Genomic DNA, 21,121 nt, shown 5'->3' with positions numbered 1-21,121 from the left:
AAGCACTATAATAAATTCGTTTTTGAAACAGGATGTCACTGAATTCATAAGAGTTATAGAAGGATGCCTTGAATCTAAAAATATTGAGAACCACTGGGACAGTCCAGCAGTCAGACAGGCAGTGGTCATGTGATTACCAGGGGGTGGGGGAGTATGGTAAATATTTTTAGATATATTTTAGTAGAAATACTGCATTAACTGAATATTCTTAATGAAAACTGAAACATGAATATATACATAAAGCAAATAGATGATGTATTAAGTTTGCAAAAGCCTTGAAACAAAAGGAAGAATGCAATGGAGTTAAGAGTTACTGGATTTTGGTCATTTTTAAAATAAGAAAAGATATCTGCTGAAAAAAATATCTATAGGAAAAATACAAAGGATTTTCCATTTGAAGTATTTTCAGGTCAGGTAGTGGTCTATGTGGTCTACTACTAGAGAGTGGGGTAGAAACTGCACAAGATTTCACTTGAGTTTCTACTGGACGGCTCCCTTGTTAAGAGTACTGGGGTAGGAGGCAGGTTTGTCCCCTGGTGGAATAACCTGGAGATTTGACACAGAAAATCAGTGGTTGCTCCAATATCTGTGCCAGTTGTCTGCCTCCACACTACCCTTTCAGGCTTTTGGGAAGAGAAATGAAGCTGCTGGAGCTACACTATTCTGTGTAGGCTTCCCCCTTCCCCTAGGGTGTCAGAAGCAAACAAGTAATACTGATGCATTATGTCTATGACCTGAGAGCTTGAGGAAAATGGATTGTCTTGTTTAAGTTTGAGGCATAACACATCTAGCACAGCACCTAAGCATACCAGCCTGACCCAGTTTACTTGTAGTCCAACTGTGCTATTAGCATTTATAACTGTCATGTTACATTTTCACTGATTTATGCTGTGTGAAAATGTCAGTTGTTTTAAGGTGCCACAGACATTATTGCTGCTGCCTCATTGTATGTTTAAATGTTTAATGTTTTTATATTTTACTGTTTTATGCTGAAACCTCTAGGATATTTGAAACAAGAGCATAAGATTGTATATCCTTTAAGGTTTTGCAGACTTTCATATGAGGGATTTGCAAAATATTTTTAAAAATTGAGCTTTTGGCCTTTTTAAAATAATGTTGATGTATGGTAGGAACTGCAGAATGGGTTCTTGTTTTTTTCTTAGAAAAATCAGTGTCAGTTTTGGTCTTTCCTGATTTTATTGGAGAAAATTCTTGGAATCCCAAGGAATTTTCCTTCAAGATCGTCTTAAAAGAAGGGCATCCGTGAGGAATGTGATAAGATCTTCCATTTGTGCCAGGAACTGATCTTAATGCGTGTTGGCAAAGCCAACCAAGAAGACAGCAGACACTTACAGAATCTGATTAAAACATCCTTCTATTGCTATGTGGGATTCTTCCCATTCAGAATGTCATAATTTTTGTAGTTCTTAGTTGCAGCAGAGTTTTCAAGGGCAGACAAGAACTGAATTTCTAATGCTAAAGAGCATCAAGAACTCATTTTAAGACCAAAAAAAAAAAAATCAGAGCTACCTTAATCTACCATAAAGGAGCAGTAAAATAGAACAAATCCACTTTCCCCTTTAAGGTCACCTGAAACATCCTTCTCTTCTCCATTCCACACAGACCCTAATCCTCTTTGAACATTCAGTGCAAGAGCAGCAGGAAGGAGGTTTCAGGTGCAAGTTCGGTCCTTAGCATGAATTGGAGCAGGAGGCTATTATAATTAATGCCAGTTGCCTGTTATAGGCGTTGTTACAGCAGCCAGGGAACAGCTAAGCAAAACAATATTTTGAGCGTGCACCCTGTAGTGAATTTGGGATTAAGTAGAGGATCTGCCATGGTGGCTTTTTGGTTGCTGGAGGACCCCTTGAGACGGGAAGAAATCTTTCACTAGAACGTCGAGTCATTTAGGGCTGCTTTGTACTTCTGAACGGGCACAAAGCCGCCTTTATGAACTAATGGACTCACTTGTAAACTGATCTTTAAACCAGATTCTTTTTTGGGGGTGGAGAGTGAGGGGAGGTATTTTTATGCAAGAACATTACTCTATAGTCATGTACTTGGGTGCATACAGCTAGTATGTCTACAGCACTCAACTGCAATTCCAGGTAGTGTTGTGCTGGGAGAAGCCATCCTTGGTCCATGTTCACTACCTCCTGCACATGAAGTGGTCAAGCCACCATGGCACAGGGTTTTGTGTGTGCCTCTTCCCAGAGTCACCCCAAACCCTAAATATCAACTCTATCTGTAGCTTGCATTGTACTTCATTGCATTTAATTTGAATTCTGTTCTGCAAAAGTGTTCGATAGCTTCAGGTTTTTTTGTTTTGGGTTTTTTGGGGAAATTTTAAGGAGACCTGAAGTTCTATTCTTTTCTATTACTTTGTCAGCATGCAATTTAGTTTCTGTTGTCACACTATATATACCTACACGTATAAATCGATATAAACGTGAATCTTCTACTGACACTGCTAGATTCACATGGAAGAGCTGTCATGGTGTGCATGGGTATGTAAGTTTTCTGCAAATATTCACAGATGTGGTATGTAGCCTACACTGCACTGTTCTAGGGGCAAAAACATCAAGTTAGCATAGGAACAAACAAGAATTTGACTTTAAACAGAATGGAACTGAGGTATATGTAAGTTGTGCACATGTAGGTATTTTTTTCTTGGAGGTTGCATTGGAAATGATACACCCAGAACAACAAAAACACAACACAAAAAGAGTATCTGAATAGGCAGCACCCTGATGGGAACTATGTAGCAGGAGAATACTATGTGAAGACAGTCGGACATTAAAAGCTATTGGTACAGCTTAAAATAGCTATTATAAATGCTTGGGGAGTTAAGCACAACCCCTAAGGTGAGGAAAGTGAGCAAAATGCTGAAATTACTCCTGGATCACTAGTCTTCACTTGACAGGCAAAGAGACATGAATTACAGTTACTATACCTGGGATTATAAATATGTGTGTCTGCATATGATGATTAGGTTTATGGATGAAATACAATCCATGGTAGCTATTCAGGAACATTGCAAAGGATTGGGAAAAACAATAATGCAACTTGATTTAATCAGACCAGTCCTAGCAGGTTCTCATCATTAATATCCCCCTCTTTAATTAATAACCCAGCAGCTTGTTGACCAAGGCCTTTCTAATTTTTAAATAGTTTTAAGTTTGGTTCTATTCCCTATCTGCATTAAAACCATAACAGAGACATGTGAACTAATAAAATCATATAATCAAAATGCTAAACTTCCTTCTAAATTTCTTGCAATGATTGTAATTAAATTTATATACTTTCCTGTTCAGCTAGGTTGCTCCATCTTCAGAGCTACAGAAAAAGTAACCTGCTGAGGTATATCTTAAGTAGTCCTGATCTAACTTCCTTGCATCCATTGGAGGAAGCTTCAGGAATTAAATATACAATATGCTGTGTCAAAGAAGTATACACATTTGTAAGACAAACGACACAAGAGGAATTTCAGCTACTACTGTGTAATGCATATTTATTTATTTTGTACTGCAGTAGCAAGAGCTGTAGGGACTCTTGTTGGATATAAGATTTAAGAGCTGAAGGCAGGGAGAAAACATCTTTTGCTGCCACTTCTGACCTGGCCCTTGTTGCAGGCCACAAATCTCCACTTCCCTTGGAGCGCCCAAGCTGCTTGTAATTCCTGTCTCCACTAATCCCCTCTCCCCAGCGGCAATGAGGGGGGCAAATTCTGTGGTGAGGGTAACACAGGTACAAGAGCATAGTGCAACTGCATGCCTCTGATCTTCCCTGTGCTGCCTTTGGCAGGATCCAACCTCTTCACAGACTGGATGTGGCTTTGGGCTGAAGGCTGACAACCCCTGCTGTAAGGGGTAAAGTTAAAACCCTCAAAGCTTTAAGCTGCCACTTTGGCTTCTCTCCAGAGAAATTATATAGCCACAAGACAAATTTTGAAAACTTTATAGGTTAAGGCTTGAAAAGTCACTGCTAGAATAGAATTTTCAAAGGACCCAAACCTGCTTTCCTTGTTCACTAGAATTCCTGCTGGCTTCACAAGGAAAGACGCATGACGTGCAACATGAAGCAGAGGGACACTTGCACATACTTTTAACAACAACAGTGTTTCTTATTAAATCCAGTGGTATTGTTCAAAGCTACTATAAGAAGAAAACTGACAAGGCTGTGCACGGATCTTTGTTTGCGCTGCTATGTTTCAAACCACTTGAGAAACTGTGATAGCTAGTTACCATGGTGTCCTCAAGACCTCTTGAGATGTGTATGGAGCCTTGTAGTTTGGCTAATTGTGTGGTTTCTTAAATAGGGAATTCAAGTATTAATGGATAGGAGTATTTACTTTCCACAAATTAAACCAGATAAAACTTATTATGTAACTCTTCATACACATTTGGTATCTTCAGCTTTCCTATTTTGTGGCTTGTAGCACTTACCATAAATAAAAAGCACACATACTTTTTTGCGCATATAATGTACCACAGAATATTACACACACCCATTTTTGAAGGACCCCACAACAGGAAAAAAAATCTCACGTTGGAGTAGTGAGTGCCAGAGGTCTGGGGGCTGCCTGCTGGGGCCAGCCCAATCCAGCACACCAGCACCAGGGCCACAAAGCACAGTGGGACATGATTCAACATGCTACATAGTAGGCCCCAATTTGGGATGCAGTTTTTGGGTCCAATCCTGCACATTGGCTCTGGGGCCCTGCACAGTCCTGACTTGGACTGCTCACTGGCTCTGGAACAATGTGCTGGGTCCAGGGCTGTGTGCTTGGTTGGATCTGGTGCACTGAGTCTATCCATGGACCAACCTCAACTGCAGTCCTGATCCAGCATGCAGTGGGGAAGGCGGGCTCCTCCCAGGTCCAGAAACTTGGCAGCAGAGGGGCAAAGGGGGAAAGGGAAGGAGTGATGCTAGTGTTAATTACCATGGCTCCTAGAGCTGCAGCAATTAATGCTGCCGCTGCTCCAATACTTCCCCCCCCTCCCCCCAAATTTCCAGACTCATAGGGAGTCCTTTTCCTCATACATAATGTACACCCCAATTTTCCCCAGCTAGTTTTGGGGGGAAAAGGATGAAGGTTATATGCAAGAAAATGGTAATTTCTAGAAACAAGGAGCTTGATATTGCAAGCTGTTGATTCTGTCCTCACTCAGTAAAATGGCATAGTACCAAGAATTGTTGAAAAAAGTAAAGCTGGAAGATCAAAGGTCCTCTTAACCCTTGCAGCCCATGGCATTAACTTGGTTAAAATGCACCAGTTTTTGTAGCCCATGGTGGAGACTGGAGTGATGTGATTAGCATCATGTCTGGTCACTTGATGCTTCAACCAGATGACCACCTCCACATTTGCAGCTGGGTCAAAGGTGGCCTTTGAATTCTGAAGCTTGCAAGATGCATTAACCACCCTACTACTGTGCCTCTAAGGGGATGTTAAGAGACCATCCCTCCACACTGAGGGGGGATAATGTGCAGTCCCACTGACTTCAACAGGATTACTTTCAAACTTTAGGTTAGCTTAAGTGACCACTACTTCGCAGGACTGAGCCCAACTTAGGAAGAGTACATCAGTTAAACAGTTTTGTGTAGCATGCTGGGTTTTTTTTTCTCAAAAAAGAGTAATTAAGATTGTTACTTCTTTCTAAATTCCCTGAGGTTTCTGTGGAAGCAACCAAGCCTGTGATAAAAGTAATTGCTTATGAGGCAGTCCCCTACACAGCAAATTAAAAGAATTGTATGATAGGGTTGTGAAGACAGCCATTTGCCAAACCTAAAGAATTGGAGCTAACAGCTGAAAAACAACATGCAAGTTGTTCCAGAGGAAACATGATCTTAAAATAGAGGAGTGAAGGGAATCCTAGGGACCTCAAGGGCCATCTAATCTAACCCCTTTCACTGATGTAGGATATACTGTTTCTAAATTGTTATAGAAAGCTGCGTATTCTGTTAGTGAGTTAATCTCAGAGAGAATTTTTGCTCTCTTACAGCAGTATCACTCCATCACCTGCCAGCCTCATTTGAAGCATTTTGCTCTGTTACATGTGCATCATCTTTAATTATTTTGTACTGGGAACATTTAATAAAAAAAGTAATAGCCTCTATAAACTGACCACGTCAAATGCAGTGAATACATGGCAGTAGTGGTGGTTAGTCTTCAAGTCTTTAGTGATGTAGGCAAATGTTGAGAGGTCTTCAGGATCTTGTGCAGCACAAGAAATGTTGCGGATTTCATGTTCAGCAATAATATTCTGCAAAAAAACAATAAAACAAAAAAAAACAAGACTGTTTCCCCCCATAATCATATGAGTTAAATTCAGATGCTTCTCCAAGACTGACTTTTCTGTGTTTTTAAATTTTTTTTTACTCTCTGTACTAAAATATTTCAAGAAGTATTGAATCTTTAGTGTGATTTGTTGTTCCGAGCCACGGTGTTCGGGTAGCCCCTTGCTTGCTGTCGCTTTCAGTGTTTAGGCACTCCGGAAGGCTGGTGCTCGCAAGCAGCCTTCCTGAGTCCGGGTATGATGCAGAAAGATTGATTTGAATTCATGTTTGGTGGTAAAAGCTCAGAGAGATTTATTGTCACTCAGACAGTACACTGGCTGGTCTGTTTAGCAGTCAGTCCAACTCAATAAAACTGCTGGGACAAGATAGTAACTCCCTGCATTAAATCTGCTCCCCTACACAGAAGCAAACAATGCAGCACCCCTATTTATACCCCAAATGTCCAAGCTTGTGTGTAAAGGCATATCTAACCTTCTATCCTGTTTGTCTATTTCTATTTGTCTCTTTGCCAAGCTCATACCTGGCCCCTTTGGTTCGTCCATTATCTCCGCACCTGCACTCATTAATTTTCCTTTAAACCTACTGCTCCTTTCTCATACCAGCTTTTCTGCTTGTTAATGAATTTTTACATCTCTTCTCAGTTCATCCAGAGGTCACCGAAGCCTATTCTTCCCAGGCTCCTTTTCAGTGCCTTAGCTTAACTGTGGCTTAGCATAACTATGACAGTTTAGCATAACCGGAAGTCCAACATCAGCAGAAGGCAGCAACCCCCAGCATGGGTACCAGAGCATAGCATGCAAAGGCATTTTGGTTGGCATGTGTGCCTGGGGGCAGATGGCAGGGAAGGGGCTGGGGCTGTGCTGCCACAATAAGGATTGGGCCCCTCCCTCATGGCTCCCCTGCCATCCACCCTGGCACACCAACATCTTACAAGTCAAGTCTGAGGGTGTTTTTGGTACTCTGCCTGAACCCTGTCCTATATGTTTAAAACATCCCACACTCAACTTCTTGCATTGACCACTGAATTCTGACCCCTCCACTGGCATCCCTCGGGACTCTTCAGAAAACTGCAAAATATTACACTTTTTCCTATAGTTCTGTCTGCCTTTGCAAATAAGAGTCCTGCACAATTTACACATCCTGAGACAGAGGCCTCTTTCCTGGGAAGTGGCTGTGAGAGTGACTTAATTAGACAGTATTAATATTCTGTTTCTACATTTCTTGATACCATTGTTTGTATTAATAATCACTATCTTGTACCACGGCAGCCAAAATGTAATGGCTCAAGGCACAGCATACCAGATGCTTGCTGTAACTGTTTGCACTTCTGACTGAATTTCTTTAAACTCATCTTCCAACTCAAATAAAAGAATAAAATTACTAACCATAGTATAGAAGTTAAAGTCATTTCTATTAAAGTGAGAGTTAGCAGCCTATCTCAGTTTACTGCAAACAACATGGTGTAAGAAGGAGAAGAAGAAATTAAACTGTTTATGTAAAGAGGAATACTACTTGTAATAGCCAAATTAAAGTATACCATACTGCATACTGAGCATATTTTGTATGCATATTATTGAGGTAGGATGGCCTGCCTGATGTATTTAAAGTTCTGAAGAAATTATGAATATTTATCTACGTAAAATACCTATATAATAACCCTTTTTTGGCTAACAGAACCAGGAAGACAAGAGAAGGAGACTGCATTACTGCTTTAGATTTAGACCCTGACTCAGCAAAGCATATGCCCAATATGATTTTCTGAGTAAGGGTGGCTTTAGTTGTGTGTTTACAGGCTTTGCTGCATCTCCAGATACAGAACTGTCTTGCTCCCATGTGACATCTCCGCTGCATTCAAGTTAGAGGTCACTTCAGGCAACTCAGCAAGATCTTAGCAATACATATAATATCTATAGAATCAAAGTCTAGCAGATCTATAGCTAGTTTGTTGGGTTGCTAACATTTATGCAAATTAAAGGCATCTTTGGCACATCTCGCTCTTTCTTGTTTATAGAGAGAGTATACCTCACTTGGTCATTTGAGTCTCTCTCATTCTGCCAAGATGCAACCTCCCCCTCATACATACTTGGCAAGTGTTCTGAAAAGAATATTAATATCTAATTGAGGAAATAATGACTGAATAAAATCTGAATGAAAGGGCAGCATTCCAGGTTTTTTGTTTCAAATTATGCAAAAGTCCAAGATAAGGACACTGTAACTGAAGACAACATAATCCTCTTAATCTTAAATTGTTACAGAATATATTATTTCTATATAATGTACTATTCACAGAAGATCACAAAATCGGTGATTATACCTTAATGGACAATACTTTGTAAAGAGCTTTATACTTTAACAGTCACTTGATTTTGATATTTTAAGCAAAATACAGCAAGTTGTCCCCCCCGCCTTTTTTTTTTTTTTTTTTTTGTAGTGCCTTTATTCACAGTTTGGGAACTGCTGGATTAGATAAAGATCGTTATCACTTACTAAGAAGCAAGGATTTAGTTACCCACAAGTAACATTTGATACATTGCCATATGATGCTATGTTAGTAATCTTTCACTTAAAGATGAAAAAGAATTCAATTTAGAACTGTATGGAGGACTGATCCCCAGACAACACTCACCTCATTTCACTTGTTGCTATACATGTGAAAATAACCTCATTTCAGAAAACAATTTCCTAAAAACCATGCATCTCTTTATGACCCTGGCTCCAATATTGAATAAACCTATACTGAAACAGGGCTGTGTATAGAAAATTATAGGACGCTGGCAGACTTTTAACTTCATAATCAAGTAAAGTTTTGTAACTTATATTGAATTTACTTTAAATATAAGTACCAATCATAAATTCCTAGGAGCCAAATGTAACTGCTAAATTCAGTTTATATGTAGTACTCAGAGTTTCCAGTGATTATTTCTACAGTAGAAACAAATATCCTTGTGGCGCAGAGTTTGCTGTTGTGGGGTGCACGCCTCTGGCACGGGCCAAGGGTGCGTAAGGTTCCATCTCCAGAACCTTACCAGCTCTGAAAAAAGCAAGACTGTGGCTCAGATGGTGGCTTTTAAGAATTACAGTTATTGTAAAATAGCTCCTCTTCCCCCTCCCCAAATTGTCTCAGAAGCTCCATTTTTCACAAAGGCAACTTAGCAAAATTGGTTGTCTAGGAACTAGAGTTATGTGTGACCAAGAGAGAAATGGGAAGAGAGTTTTTCTAAATCCAGCAAGGCTAATTACAGACAGTCAAAAAGCCCAAGGCTGAATCCATTCAGCCTTTGCAGGTTAGTCTAAACTACACAGATTAAACTGACTAACAAGTGAACAGACAGTTACTTTTTACAGCCACATGCCTGCAGTGACTCAGGCCAGGAGCCAGGGGGCAATACAGCATGACTCTCTGGCATATAGCCAGCATGGGCTGTGTTTCTTCCTCTTCCTGCTGCCCCTGAGGTGTCTTGGATTTGCAGTCCGAAATCACAGTAGCAGGACTCTGCAGGGTTGCTCATCACTTCCTCTTCCTATTTCCAGGTGCCTCTGGGATTTTTAGTCCACAGTCATAGCCAGCAGTAAGTTTAGCAGGGCAGGGCAACTCTGTACTTGGGGGAAGAGGGGTTTAACCCCCCATTCCTTGCCTCAGACCCCAGCTGGCCTTTGCCAGGGCGGGGATGGGGCGCAGTCCCTGCCTTCTCCTAACCTCCCCCCTCCTCCCCACACCAACCCTTCTCTGCTGGAGCAGACAGCCCAGCCCAGCCCAGGCTGGAAAGCATGCTGGGGGACTGTGATTTAAATTTTACCAGGAAGGGGTCTGGGACAGAAGTTTCATAAACTGATTTGACCCAAACCAGTTAACTCTGATAAACCTGGTTGAACGTAGTATCTTAAATCAGTTTCAGCCATTTTGACACTGGTTTACGTGCATTGAACTTCTCTTCTGCTACAGGTTTAAACCAGTTTCTGATGACTGGAACCAGTTTATGTGTAACTTCTGTCCCTAGTCTAGGAGACTGGACTTTGACTTGGCACCATTAGCCACTGATACAGCTTTCCTGGAATGAGTTCCGAGTCTTCCTTCGGCCTGAGACCCCATTTTATCATTATATCTTAAGAGTACAACATTTATTAATTGGAAATGGCTTTTCTCTTAAATGCTGTGGATGGTGTGATCTATGAAATATCCTCTATGCTTGGAAGCCCTTGGCCTGAGCTACTCTATAAAACCACTCTCCTTTCCAAAGTTTAAGCTCCTCTTAAAACTCATTTCTAATGTAACATGAACATTAAACTGACTAGCTAGGTTAAAGAATAAGAAGTGATGGTATGTAGGCCAGATCGACCAGTGTGGCATGGCTACTCAGCAGGCACAAAAAACCCAGTTAAAAATCCTACTAAACTGATCAGAATAGCTGGGTTGATAACTGCCTTTTGTTGGACTGCATGTTAAATTTTAGCTATTATTGCCATTCACATTAATTTATGTAGGTTATCTTTTCTTGTCATTTTAGAGGTCTGCAAGGGGGGAATCCTCTATAAAATACTGATTTGGCAAATATTAATTTTGCTGAGCATCAAACTATCCCCCCGTTCAGCACAAAGTTCTCCTGACTCTCAACGTAAGCCATTGCAAAAACATAATGGAAGAAACCTAAACAAAATGCAGATATAGCTGGACATGGCAGGATGAAGAAATTATGAGAATCAAATCAATTCTGGAGAAGCTGTTGTTGCAGTTCAGGGAGGCTGATTGCTAGTACCATTAAAGCCCACAATCCCCATTGTAGGTAGGAGCTTGAAAGAGGACCTACAAATAAATATCCTGTCTGTTTATGTGGCTGAAGGCTGATCTTGTATAAAAACCCAGAATTACTGTACTTATTGGGATATGGAAAAGCAACTGTGTTTTGTTTTTTGAAAGACAGAAAATATAGGCTTTCTGCTTGTTTAACATACTGCTTTGGACAGAATATGTTGGAGGATTCTGTGGAGGGGAGAGGGGGCATCCTGCCAAGCTCTTTTTGTCATGAGCTTCCTTTTTGATAGAAGAGGGCTGGACAGAGCTCCCTCCAGAACTGCCATCAGTGTCACTCTATTTGTCTATCAGAGTGGGTGACAAAAGCATTCTAGTAATTTAGTATAAGAATGACTAAAAGGGGAACTTGAAACCCAAAGCCTGGCCCCCATCCCATATGGCTTTGTGCTCTTACTAGATAACCCAACCAGTGCAGTGAGGAAAACCATTGGATAGCCAAAGAGTATACATACCTTATTCGTTGCATCAATAAATTTGACTCCCTTGTAAGAGACTGATAGAACAATAGTAGGTACTTTCTTCATTTGCTCTGTAGACTTCTAAAATAAACACGAGGGAGTGTTAGAACTGTTTGTGTTTCAATGGCAAGTGCAGCATGTCTAATCCCCCCTTCTCTTCTGTAAAAATATACATGAGTTATTCAAAATGTACTTAATTTAAATATTTGACTCTCTCTGTTGAGTTTTACTGTGCTTTGGGCTTTTGAAACAGCTGCCTTATAGTTATGAATCTGAAAAGAGCTTCACAGCTAGTTGAGGAGGATGAGAAAGTACTACTCCCTTTTCCCAGCTCCACAGGAAAGAAAAAAGGAAATCAGTCTACCACAGAAACTTAAAAAGGAGGCAGTCATATAATCAAAGATTTCCTACAATGAATGTAGGTTTCAGCAATCTATCATTCTCTTTATGTGCTGATATGCCCCATTCATCTCGGATCCCCCTCCCCAGCCAAGCTGTACCACTTTGGTAGTTTTCCTAGAATACATAACATGAACACACTGTGTATTTGCTGTAGGACTGGATGTGGCGGGAGTTGTTATAATCTGTTGTTTAAAAAAATAAATCACCTCCCAAAGGGTGGCTTTGTAGCTCACTGAGCTTGCTATATCTGCCAGTCCAGCACTATACTTTGTACTGTCTTGCTCTAAGCAATTTTCTAAATGTGGCTTCTACTGGGACCACTTTACACACGAATTAAAGTATAGGGCTATCCTGCTTTGTTGATGAACTTACAGTTCCTGACATCTTCTTTGTAAGCCTGTTTTATTTTTGTGCTGTTAAGGTTCCTAAATACCCATGAAAATGACACATGCAGTTAAGAAATGACCTGCCCAAGTAGAATGGACATCGTGTTTGGCTATAAACTAAGGAATTTAATCATCAGACTTTTTGGAGAAAATGTTGAAGGGTGAACAGTGTAAGTGTATTAAAAATGAAGTCAAACATATGTAGTTCCACAGAAACGGACTTTGAATTTTAGTAAGGAAGTATGAGTTTTTCCATGCAACACCTGCATAGGCTAGATTATAGTCCAGCAGATGGCTGGTAAATCAGATACAGATACTGCCCCTTTTCCACAACAGTATGACAGGGAATTACATTTTCTTGAGAAGAAAGCATAAATTCAGCTGTAGTTTAATTACGCAAGTAAGAACAGCAGAATCGGAGAGAGAACAAGCAAGCAACTGCAAGAATTGAACAGAATAAATTCCATTATTGATACAATTGTATAAACTTAATAAGAAACATAAACAGCATAGATAGAAACTTGGAAATATACAGTATCCAGAAATAATGGTCCAAGATCATACTGCATTTCTAAAGTATTTGAATGACTAATAATCATGATCCTATTTCTCCCCGCATAGGAGCCACAAAGCCAGTAAGCTGCAAATATTCTTTATGCAACTCTCTCTTAGCCAAGAAGCAAGAAAAAACCAAGTCTGTGACAGGGGGAGATCTGGATTATGGCCCCTGCTCTTAATGCTATTTCTGCATGTTGCCTTAGTCACTGGATAAAATTATATAAACAGCACTGGGAATAGGGGCTAGAACCTTCCTTCCCAAGTGAGTGCTCTCTTCACCGTGGAACAGAGTCAGGTGCTATCATGGATGCTGCCCTGGCTCCTTCTGATTTTTGCATTCCTTTCTGCCTGGTAGCCTAGATTCAGCAGACAAGAGGATGCTTTCGACTGCTCCTAGCCCATGGTAGTTAGGGCAGTTTCCTGGGAAGCGGGAAATATGGATCCAATTGCTCTCTGAGTAAGTGGCCAGAACTTAGAGCTGTATAACTCAGGTCTGCAACTTCTTTGGAAAGTATCCTAACTGCTAGGCTAGAGGGCAAAATGTGGATGGGTCAATCTCCTTCTGTTGGGCGACCTTGATAGAACAGGATCATAATTCTGAGGTGAGCTGCACAGTTCTAGGGCTAGTGGCAGCAAAGTCTTAGATGTCTCAGAGGCAGAATAGAATATGGACCAATACATCTGGGAAATAAGTAGGGCTGACAGTAGATAGCATGAGGTTGAAGGAGGGAGCCAGTGATTAGATCTTCTATCTAATTGCATCTTGCTTCCTCAGGAACCAAACAGGACTATACATTTGTGCTAGCCAAACAAAATTTAAAACTATATGTCAAGGCTAAGGTTAACTGTCTCTGATCTATTTTAAAGTTAACTCTCTCTTAATGTATTTATAAGAGAACGCTGTATCTCTTAGTAACAACTTGTGACAGACTTAATAGGGAAGTCAGATGCCATTTTATATGGATAAAGTTAATGTTAACAAGAGCTAGATTTTTTTTTCATTAATGAAAGCTTCTGGAGAATGAAAAAAAATCTGCGTCAAGACAGTAATTCCAGCTGCGTGTGTGTGTGTGTGTACACACATGCACGCACACATATTGTGATGGGGACAATGAGTGCCTGTCAATGGCATGTGTTTGAATTAATTTAAAATATAAGCCTTGCTATAAAACTCAATGACAATTCGCAAAAAGCATAGGAGTGAATGTGTGAAATCTCTGGTATCCCTATCAGACCAGCAACCAACACACTCAGCAGACACTGAGTTGCAGACAAAATATTCACAAATATGACAATACAGATTGAATGATCTATCATGCAACCCAACAATCATCTAGCTTTTGTCCTTTTCTTTCTATCCCAACAGCTAACTCTTTCATTTGGAATGCCTCTGTCTCCCATCCTGATTACTGAAATTTCCTCTTCTGTGGTCTCCCTAACAATAATATCTGCCCCCTTTTCTACCCACACAAAACCAGGCAACTAAGTTCTTTGCCCATTCATTCAATTGTGTCATCTTTGCTTTGAATTTCTTTGCAGGTTTCCCTTCCTTGCCCATATCAAATTCAAACTTCCTGTCCTTGCCACAGCAGATCTGCATAGCTCTGTCCACTTTATTTATCTATCCTAGCTGTTTCTTTCACTTGTCTCCTTGCTCTGTTATTGATACCAATTTTGACACAACATTAGTCTATCTTGCACATGCGTCCCCCACTCCAGCTCCCCCTGCCCAATGTGCCTTGAACTCCCCCTTCCTAATCTGCTCTATAAACCTCTATCCTGGCTGCATTCAATTTTCTCCAAACACTGTTTTAAACTACATAACTTAGGTGATCTGATATAACCAGGGCTAGACTATATTTTTAAAACAACAGCAGCACAGGCCAGTCTACATGAGATGCTGACTGTGCAGTCGTTTAGTACTTGTATAAATAAATATGATGTCTCATAGGGATATTCAGTCACAAGTGCTGGGCATTTGCTCTGGGTAACAGTGGAAAAATATACAGTGCATAAGGAGGGCTTACTGTACATCAGTTGATCTCTGGTAACTTTTATGGGTCTGCTCTAGCTCATTCTAAGTGGAACCTAAACTAGGACAGTTTACTTGTGAATGAAACAATGGCTAAGTTATCCTAGTTTAGCTTCCACTTACCAGAGATGAATATCTTCAGGGACCATTTGTGATTTGCCATAGGTTGTCTGCCAGGTGATTACTGTCTCCTGGGAAATGAGCCAACATGGTTACGCCATGTTACCGGTACTGCAATCAAAACTGAATAGCCTCTAGGCCAGAAGAGGGCAATTATTTCAGCTGGTGGGCATTAGAGTGAACTGTCGAGGGTCACTCGCACAAAGTCTTTCAGATGATATCATTTTAACAAGTTATAAATAAAAAACAAATGAAACTAAAAATCAAACATCTATAACATTTCAATTTTGTTTAAAACAATGTCATCCTTGTTTATGTTTTGAGTAGCGTACTTAGAGGTGATTGTATAATAGCTCAAATAAAGTCTTACTCTTGTATATTGTGTGGGGGGGTTGGTTACGTGGGAGTGGGCGCTTCCAGCTTGTTCACTATCTGTCATGATTTTCACTATGGAGTTTCAAAGGACAGGTAAGAAGGTGAGTCTGCACACTTAGATGTTAAGTCCCACATCTTTCAGGGGTCTAGTCTCTTTCATTTGTAGATGGACCAGGTAGGTTTCCACACTTGTCTGTAATGTGTCCATGATCAAGAAATTTGTCAGGGAGAGCATGCTGCCTCCTCTCCTTACGATTTTCAGGTTCAAGATATCAGATTGACTCTGTAACATTATGACATTATACTGCGACCTTCCTGTCTGTTCAGTGTCTCAATGGGAAGCAGATGAAATTCATGGCAGCTCACAGGTCAACTCCTAAAAAATGACATCATACATGAACACCAATATATGGCCTTATACTCCATGGCCAATCTGTACTGTAAAAGTAGCCTGCTTCCTGGGTTATTTTAGTTTTCTTTTAATGCAATATCTACCACAAAATGCATTCATAATCCCAGGAGCAGGGGCTAGAGCCCAGGACTTCCTCTCCCAGATGAGTGACCTATTAGGCTACCAAGTCACAGTCCCTCTTGGTTGCTCCCTTTTAACCCTATGAATCATTAATTCTTGGATGCACAGTGACCCCTTTCATAAGAAGTTATGGCACTCTCCTGGATAAGGCCTTTGACCAGCAGCCATTATAGAAAAGGTGAGCACCTTTCCTCCTATGACAACAGCACAAAATTGGCTCAGGGTATTGAGCTTTGTACAGGATTTAATGCCATGTAGGCATTAACCTAACATATTTGGCTGTTTCAGCTTTTTCAATTTAGGTAGTTTCACAAAAAGTCTCATTTGGGTGTTTAGTATACCAATCTAGAAAAGACCCCAGTGTGTAAAAATCCTAATGACTCCAACATAGCCTTTGAATCTTTTAGGGAATGTTCTTCAGTTGAAGGACTCCTTCCTTTTAAAAATATAAGCCCCCTGTACTTGCAAACCCTAAAAAAGACTCGTGACGATGATCAACCTTACATCTGCGTCTGATGAGGCTGCAATCCTGTTTTAGTGACCACTAAGCCCTTTTGTATAACTTTCATTTCTTTCCTGTTCTTCTATAGGATCTTCATCAGAAAGGGAGACATTCTCTATATTTGAGAAAATATATTTTGTGAAGACGCACATTACGCATTACCCAGAGCTGAACTGACCTATGTTTTGCACTCAAAAAAGTTTAATTTTTATGATTTTTGTTCTGGCATTTTCTGCTGCACTACAGATATGGATTGGTATCAAATATTCAAAACCCTTCAAGAGACCCTGATATTCTGTATCTTTTTTCCCACCCATTTATGTGTGGGAAGAAAGGCCAGGGTCTGTCAGTGTCATCTAGCTGGCTCAAGTATGTCCTTGTTCATGGGAAAAACAATTCTAGGCTGAAGTTATGCCATGAATATCAAAAAGCATGAGGGACGTACCTCTATTTCTGTGTCACTGTCCATGTTGTTTGCAATTCAGGATAGGAGATCCTGGAATGCCTTGAAACTGTTAGCTTATGGGGTATGAACTGATATCACTCCCTTAACAGGCAAAGATGATGAGATCAGGTTTGCTGCTGACAGTCTCCTATCTCCAGCATCTGGGATCCAATGTCAGAGTGGTGCTGGAGGACCTGTCCAGTGATGTTGTTACAGAATGATATCATCCTGTTTTCTTCCTAAGCACATGAGGAGGACCTTAGGGAATCATGAGGCTACTGAGGCAAGGCAGCATGCCATAAGGATACTGGATCAGCTGGGGGTGGATGACAGCCTCAAAGCAAAGCTCTTAGTGATAAAACTTGAGTTTTAGGGAATAGACATTCCTACTCACTGCTAGGGAGAAGGAATAAGCTGATGGCAGACAAGCAGAACTCTTGAAACTGGTGCTCTTGCCTATGAATTTGTTCTGATATCAGTTACTGCCCTGGAGCACAGGATATTTTTGGAGGGGATCTTGATGTTTTTGTGAAGCTTGGCTTCTGATTGGCTTTGTCACTGGCACCGAGAACAGTACTGGAATGCCTTCGTCCTATTTTGCTCCCATGATTTGAGGGCAATAGCCTTGAAGAAAAAATATCTTATGTCTTTCTTATGGTGCTTCTTCTTTCTCATGGTGCTTTGAGCCATATTTAGGTCTCGTGACACTTCTTCTTGGAGTCACCCTTCTGTATTAGGAACATAAATGTTAGCTCCATTGTTAAGGCTCCTGATGCCAAGGTAGTGAGCAAAGTTACTGGTGCCTCTTGGATGGTGTCCTATCCATTGACTTTCTTTTGCTGCCCTTTTTCAGGGTATGGTATCTCTTTGGAGAAATACTGATTGATGCAGGTTTCCATTTCTGTTGTCAAGACCTTTGCATCCACCTGTATTGCTCAAGCAGAAGTTACCTGGGTCCAGCATCCTCAGACTAGTAAATTCTGGAAGAAAATAGTCTGTACTCCAAACATTTATCCAGGATGTAGCTCTTTCCAAGGCAGAAGAGATGCTGATATATCTCTTAGTGAGTGGGATGATTCTATCACGGGGTGAGCAGGCTTTGAATCCTTGCTGCTTAGAGTCTGCCATGGTGGTTGGCACACAGCAGTTCTCCCCAATGCCCAAAGGATTGGAATTCAATTCCAATTTAAGAAATGTAGGGAAAGACAAAGAGTAAAAACAAACTTTACTTAGCAATTCAATAAAAAAGGTGATTTTGAAGCTATGAAGTAGCAAGATGGATATTCACGGAGTTCCGTCTTGCTACTATGGGTGGTAAATGGGAACTGATGGGAAGTTCCTTTTGGATGCAAACAGAAGTGACATGTGTCACGTGATCATCAGCCCCTTAAAAGTGCTCTACAGATGTGCACTTACAGAAGTGCATGGCTGCACAGCGCTTTCAAAGTGCCTGATCATGTGACAATATGAACCCTCATGTAATGAGGGTTAATTCATTAATATCTGTCAGCATGCACCAGGAACAGGACTGGGTTGATAGTCCAGCCCCACCCCCAATGTTGTCTTCAGAATGGGAGGGAGGAGAAGTGAGGGCTGGGAGTTCCATCTGGGGTGTGCCCAGCCTGCGCTGGAGAGTGGGGTGGGTGGACTGGAGAGCCACCTTCCACCTGCAAAGGTCCATGAATTACAGCAGGGAGCTGCACATCTGTCAGATACAAAGAGTTATACAAGGAGGTATAGGGTACATGTGCATCCTTAATGGGCACTGTTATTTGAAAGACTCTAATCTATCACATCCAAGGTGCATCTGCCCCTAGAATGGGATTTGCACTGACACATGCTCATATGATCATTCTCTATCAGGACTACTTGTATGCTGTACTCCTTTTCCCTACCTACCCTACCCTACCCTTCATCTGTTCATCTCTTTGGAGCAGAGACTACTGCTTTTAGGTTTACCCACCACAAAGTACATTTGGGCATCCATGGAAACAGCCTAACTGCAACTGTAAAAACAATAAATAGGATTCAACAGTAATAATTGGTTGTCAGTCATTATAATTATACTTTCCATAATGTGTGCTAAGATGAGGAGACAACTGATTACAAGCCACGCTGGTATATGACGTTTCCCATACCTCACTTGTATACTATTGCTCCACAATATACTATATCTCAGTGCTTATTAAGGTAGGCTGTGTTCAAGGGTACAAGTAGATTAATAGAATCATAATAAAGCAGGGCTGGGTTCTAGTCACACCCACTGCTCAGGATCATCCTTACCAAGCCATCCTATAGAAATGTTTGTTTTCCCAAGGTACAAGGGGGAAACTTGTACAAAAGGATAGGCTGAATTAATATGGCTTGGCTGTAAAGGTGGGTCCACTGCTTGTGATCAGTCTGCTTCCCTTGCAGCTTCCCTACCACCACACTAAATGTTGCCCTGACTTGGCATTCTTCCTATCTGGGGAACACTCTCATGCCCCCGGCTACCACCACCACTTACATCGAACACTGAGTGCTGCTGCTGGAGACAGCAACTGGCTATGTAAAATGGTAGATTCTATGGTGCAAAAAGTGATGGTCGCAATATGGCAGTGCAGGGTCCCTGGGTGCCTCCATTCTGATAACTTCCTCAACACATACCACCAATTCCCCCTGCTGTAAAAAGCTGCCACATTAGTTATCCTTGTCCTGCTGATCAATACTGTAGGCCAGATCTGGCTGGGGCCATAGGTTGCAAATGCTTGGTCTAACCTATTCTTAAAACTGTACAAGCATCCCTCATCCGCAACTACCAGGCCTACCACTTGAGAACACCAAGAACAGCCTAACTTGCCACAGGTAAAGCAAGGGAATGAAGGCACTGTCACTGTATCTAGCTATTTAGTATCTGAACCCTTTTTATTTCCACATCTCTTCCATATGTCAGTCATTTAACTTGCCTATTTTAGTTACCAACATATCTTAATAGTTATTAACTTTGAACAACGCTATTTTCAGCTGTGACTTTCCCAGTAGTTGAAAACTTTTTTGAACACTTTTCTTATTGACTACTGTAGGACCAAACTCCCAATTCTTTCCTCTGTGTGACCTTTAAAGACTTTAGGTATCCAATTCTCTTATCTTCATTAAGGTAGACTATATTCTTGAAAGGACATGTAAAGAACTTCAAATAATGTATAGTCTTAAAAATTCTATAAGGAGATTCTTAATATAGTCTCTCAGACTGTTAATGTGCTTATATTACCTAGATTTAATTTCTCTTCTATATATCTCTAAGAAGAAAATCCTGCAAAGAGAACCATGGGATTGGATCCTGTACCTTCTAAATGGAATGAAATAGAGGATTGGCCTAAAAATAATCTCTGGGCATTAGATAGATGTCCATGTTATTAGAAATTGTATCCTTAGCCAATAATGTATTTCTATCTCTACCTTGATCTTGAGCCAAACAAAAATTGCTGTGACAGTAATGGCAGCTGTTTAACTTAGAAAACACACTTGCCGACAAGCTCATTTCATCTGAGGTCCTCGACTGTGCCTCTAACTGTAAGAATTATAGTGCCTATAACTATAAAAATTAGTGGGAGGGGAGTTTGAGAAGGAGATGGGATTTCTTGGAATCCAGTTTGGCTATTTATTTCTTTGTTAATTAAAAAAGAAAGGTATAAATATTTATATATTGGGCAACCCATCTCTCTCTACCCTTCACATTTCACTGGTCTTAGACTACAAGCTCTGCAAGAAAAAGAATTGTCTCTTCATATTCATTTGTACAGTCTCTAGCCTGGTACAACTCCACCCCTGAATGAGGCCTTAAGAGTACCAACTACTGCAATATAAAATTTAATTTGATGACTAGATTACTCATCTTTCATGATAGAAAGATACATTGGCTGAGAAAAAAAACACATTCATTTACAGATTTTTACTCTCTAGGTAATTAAAATGGATACTGTACGCATGATTTCAAGAGATTACTCAACTATGCCAAATGACTTTCAAGATCATATTGTATAAATTTAGGAGCACACATTATAAGCTTGTAAAAAATCAAAATTTAATCTAGTCTTTCTATTTTTCTAAACTAATCTGCTAATTATGGCCTGTGCTTGCTTTTTATAGCTATCTGAAGATGGTAGACTGAGATTACCTATATGTAATTAAATTGTGGAATCGCATCATTCTATTTTTAAATCTG

General features: G+C 40.5%; 1 protein-coding gene and 1 long non-coding RNA gene across 19 annotated transcripts in view; one reads left to right on the top strand and one right to left on the bottom strand.

The window, feature by feature from the left end:
• The window catches only part of ANKS1B (ankyrin repeat and sterile alpha motif domain containing 1B), an 870,204-nt gene that overhangs the window by 6,502 nt on the left and 842,581 nt on the right, over positions 1 to 21,121 (bottom strand). For all 17 annotated transcript variants that reach the window (XM_059726322.1, XM_059726321.1, XM_019480905.2 and 14 more), the window contains 2 exons: positions 11,560 to 11,646; positions 6,126 to 6,263 (listed from right to left, as the gene is read on the bottom strand). In XM_059726322.1, coding sequence (XP_059582305.1) covers positions 6,126 to 6,263; positions 11,560 to 11,646 — 225 coding nt within the window. The remainder of the gene's footprint in view (positions 1 to 6,125; positions 6,264 to 11,559; positions 11,647 to 21,121) is intronic.
• Positions 1 to 21,121, top strand: part of LOC132250115 (uncharacterized) — a 77,925-nt gene that overhangs the window by 27,280 nt on the left and 29,524 nt on the right. The window contains exon 3 of one of the 2 annotated variants that reach the window (XR_009461675.1): positions 4,034 to 6,130. The exons of the other annotated variant lie outside the window; for it this stretch is intronic. This is a non-coding gene — a long non-coding RNA (uncharacterized LOC132250115). Of the gene's footprint in view, positions 1 to 4,033; positions 6,131 to 21,121 lie in introns of those variants that run through there. 2 annotated transcript variants of the gene reach the window in all.

This window comes from Alligator mississippiensis, chromosome 4 (assembly GCF_030867095.1).
Source record: "Alligator mississippiensis isolate rAllMis1 chromosome 4, rAllMis1, whole genome shotgun sequence".
NCBI classification, from domain to species: domain Eukaryota; kingdom Metazoa; phylum Chordata; order Crocodylia; family Alligatoridae; genus Alligator; species Alligator mississippiensis.
The sequence above is the reverse complement of the archived record's forward strand: the minus strand, read 5'-3'. Positions and strand labels throughout refer to the sequence as shown.